Below are 4,102 nucleotides of genomic sequence, written 5' to 3' on the forward strand. Positions count from 1 at the left end.
CCTAGGACCCACCATTCTCCCATCCCATGAACTCAAATCCTTGGAGCCCACATTTCCCTGGGACTCCCATCCCTGAGTCCCCCCAGGTATGGAGACGCTCATTCCAATGGCACCCCCATTGCCAGATATTCCCCCTCCTTAGGACCCCATTTACCAGTGACCCCATTCCTGCCTCCCCAAAACCACCGAGTTCCCCAATCCTGGGAATCCCATGACCCATTTTGTCCCACGCACCCGTGTCCCCAGCCTGTCCCCACCCTGCCCCCACCAAGGGCCACCTACGCATGAGGTTGAGACGTCACCTCGCTTCCTTCCCCATTATCCAAAGAGCCACCAGCCAGGGGAGCGGTGGCCACAGCAGCGAGTGACAGCCGGTGCACATGGCTGGGGACACCAGGATGGCCGGGAAGGTGGCACTGCTCCTCTGGGGTGAGTGCCCGGGGCACGGGCCTGACACCCCAGGTATAGGGAGGGGAGGGGAGCAGGGGGCTGTGGGGTCCCCTGAGGTCCTCAAGGCCAGCAGAGCCAGTCCATGTTACGCACAGTGGACCTGGGTAGGACTGGGGATGTAGGGTGGCTTTGGGGACAGGAAGAGGGGCAGGAATTTGGAGATTGGGATGTGGAGACAGGAATGAGGGAACTGACACCTTTGGGCTCAGGTATCTCTGGGGATAGGGACAAGGGAACTGGGATGCAGGGACAAGAACTATGAGGATGTGGCTATGGGGATGGGATCACGGGGATGGGATCATGAGCAGGTGGGGCCGACGTGGGCCAGCATGGGCTGTGTCCTAGGTGTCCTTGTGCTCGGGGTGTTCTCAGTGTCCCCATGTTCTGCCTCAGCCTGGGGTGGCCTCAATGTCCCTGTTCCCAAGGTGTCTGTGCCACATGGATGTGGTTCATGGGTGGCTGTGACAAAGACATATCCCCTTACCTGTCCAGACTTTTGGGGACCCCCCACACACTTTCCCACAAAAACATCTGTCCCCATGGGGACAGTTGGGGGACAGCCACCACACCCTGTACCCCGCGTGCCTCTGTCCCCATGGTGACACCCCCACTGAGCCCTGTCCCTTCTCCCTTCCAGCCCAGACCCTTGGCGTCACTGGTGACTCTTCAGGGGATGCCATTTCCCCACCCTGCTGTCCCCAGCCCCATATTGGCCCTGGCAGGCTGGTGTCCCCTGTCACCCACAGGTGTCCAGACCACTCAGCTCCTGTTGGAGCTCCCCTGGAGGCCAGCGGTGCTGTGGGACCGGGTGAAACTGACGTGTCAGGGCTCGGGGACTGCTGGTGCCACCAACTGCTACAAGGACAAGCAGCGTTGGTGGCAGGAGGGACAGGACTGCCTCAGTGTCACCGAGAGTGGCATCTACACATGTGACAGACCCGGAACTGGGCACAGCCCCCCCTTGACAGTCTTAGATGGTGAGGGGAGACCTTGAATAATCATGGGGGCCCCAGAGCAGTAAGGGTGGGCTCCATTCTGTGGATGTCCTCACACCCCTCGTGTGACAAGAGCCTGTGCCTTGCACACGGGGACATCACAGTGCACCCCAGAGCACCCCAGAGCACCCGCATGTCCCCGGTGCTTTGGGCACCCACCTCAGACCAGTCTCATCAGTGAGATGTGACCTTCCTGTCCCACAGACCTACGGGCGCTGCAGGTGCCAGCACGGGCACTGCTGGAGGGGGACACCTTGACACTGCGCTGCCGGTGCCGGCAGGACAACCATCTCACCAGGGTGCAATTTTACCGGGAGGAGAAGGATCTCAGGGGGTCCCTCAAGGGGACCAAGCTGTCCCTTTCACCTCTGCAGCTGCACCACAGCGGCCGCTACAGATGTGAGGGCGTAGTGGGGTCCTGGCAGTCACGGTCAGCAGCAGTGACATTGACAGTGCATGGTGAGCAGCCCAATGGCTGGAACTCCAATCTCCTGACACCTCCAAAGCCCCTTCCTAGTGGACTCAGAGTCACAGTCCTCGCCTCTCCTCTCCTTCTCAGAGCTCTTTTCAGTACCAGTGCTTGAGGATCCCCCCAAGCCCACCGTTGAGTGCCACCTGACTCTCAGCTGCCTCAGCACCCCAGCCCCCTGTGGCCCTGAGCCCCCCTCCTGAACATGTTCTACTGGGATGGGCAGGTGGTGGTGGGGGAGGGGAGGGGCGTGCAGAGGTCCTTCAGCTGCTGTTGACCATCATGGAGGTCTCCCATTTGGGCAATTATGGCTTTGAGATGCATTCCGGAGTGGGGGGGGGACGGGGGGTGGGGAGGCGTGTGGAAGAGCAGCACCCGGCTCTTCGTTAGAGTGTGCAGTGAGTGCAGGGATGGGCACAGCAAGATCCAAGGGCCCTCTAGGGTCCCCTGGTGTGACACCTCCATGTCCTCCAGACACCTTTCCAAGACCCTTCCATCACACCCTTTGTCCCTCACACCTCCATGGTGTTACTGCATCCCCAACATTCCCCATCACAACAATCCCTCCGTTCCTATCTCCCCACACCGGCTGCAAGTCCTGCGCTGTGGCCTCAGCCCTGTCTGTGTCCCCGCAGTGCCCGTGGCCAATGCCACCATCACTCCCGGTCCCCTGTCACATCAGGTGCGTGCAGGTGACAATGTGACCCTGCGCTGCTCAGTGCAGGTGGGCTCAGCCCCTGTCACCTGGCTGCACAATGGTCAGGAGGTGGCCCAAGGTCCCCTCCTGGAGCTCAGGGACATCGATGTGGGACATTCGGGCCCCTACAAGTGCGTGGCCACCAACCAGCTGGGACAGGACGGGCACCGTGTGTTCCGGGCACCCAGCCCAGAGCTGTCCCTGGAGGTGACTCTATTGAACAAAGGGACAAAGAGGGACTCAGGTGGGGTCACTCAGGGTCACCAGGGAGTGCAGGACTTCCTTGGGTGATGGGTGACCCTGATGTGTCCCCCTATGTTTCTTGCAGTGGCAGCAGGGGTCGGTGAGGCCCTTTTCTTCCTGCTCTTGCTCCTGGGTGTCATTGTGACCTGGCACTGGTGGCACCGTGGGTCGGTGACAATGGGGGCACGGGGGTCCCAGAGAGCTGTAGAGACCCACAGAATTTGGGAGCGATAGGACAACATCCACAGCCCCAGAAATGTGACCTTTTCTGGGGGTGCTGTAGAGTTTGGGGAGGAGCTGGAGGGTCCTGCAGGGATGTTGGGGGTTCTTTAAGGACCCCTGGGGGTGCTTGGGGGTCTCTGTCCTTAGCAGGCTTTGGGTTTTTGTGGCTGATTTGGGTGGGGGCACTAGGGAGGTTCATGAATTCTGGGGGGCTTCAAGGATACTTTGGGGCCCCATGGGAGTACAGGAATCCTGAGAGGGTTCAGGACAATGCAACCCCACAGTCACTCCTCCCTTGCTTCCATTGCAGCCGCCAGGAAGCAGCAGGAAAGGTGAGTGTGGGGCTCAAACCACACTGTCCCCTTTTACCCCAACCCCCAAGACCTCCCATCCCCTTCCACACATCCCCTTTATTCCCTCATGGCCCCTCCGGATCCCCCGGCCCCCCCAGAGGAGGGGGAGGTGCTGTACACCCACCTTGTGGTCACCAAGAGGGAAGGGGGTGAGTACAGGGGGGACACACACAGAGGAACACATCATGAGGGACACCCCGAGGGTCACCCCATCCAGATCCCACAGCCCGTGTCTCTCCCAGCGTCCCCCCGTGCCACCACCCTCCAGGATCCCCAGGTGACCTACGCGGAGCTGCGAGGACCCCACACGCGACTGCGGGAACACGGTGACATCTACAGGAATGTGCTGTGACACTGGGTGGAACTGTGGGGCACTGGGGGTCCCCACCCATGGGCACCCACTCTTGTGTGGGCTGCCACTAAAAACTGCACCTCTCCCTCCCCATGGAGACACAAAGATCCAAAAGGGCTGAGAGAAGAGCAATTTCCTGAAACATCAATGAGAGAAAATAAAACCAACAGCGACAGCAACAAGGTTCAGAGTTGAAATTGTCACACAACAAACAATTTCCAGGGAAAGCCAACAATAAGGAACAAACTCCAGATATTTCCCCTAAGCACGTTTCCTCCACCAGTAGAACCTGGCAGGGCCCTGGAACTTCCTTGATCTGAT

At 59.9% G+C, this 4,102-nt stretch overlaps 1 protein-coding gene across 1 annotated transcript; it reads left to right on the plus strand.

The window, feature by feature from the left end:
- Positions 1-380: 380 nt before the first annotated feature.
- Positions 381-3,781, plus strand: LOC131569329 (low affinity immunoglobulin gamma Fc region receptor II-like). Its single transcript, XM_058821526.1, has 9 exons — positions 381-429; positions 1,197-1,427; positions 1,650-1,844; positions 2,141-2,244; positions 2,597-2,818; positions 2,940-2,954; positions 3,387-3,408; positions 3,528-3,578; positions 3,672-3,781. The coding sequence occupies exons 1-9, from the start codon at positions 381-383 to the stop codon at positions 3,779-3,781; spliced, it is 999 nt and encodes a 332-aa protein (XP_058677509.1).
- Positions 3,782-4,102: the final 321 nt, after the last annotated feature.

This window comes from Ammospiza caudacuta, chromosome 30 (genome assembly GCF_027887145.1).
Source record: "Ammospiza caudacuta isolate bAmmCau1 chromosome 30, bAmmCau1.pri, whole genome shotgun sequence".
NCBI classification, from domain to species: domain Eukaryota; kingdom Metazoa; phylum Chordata; class Aves; order Passeriformes; family Passerellidae; genus Ammospiza; species Ammospiza caudacuta.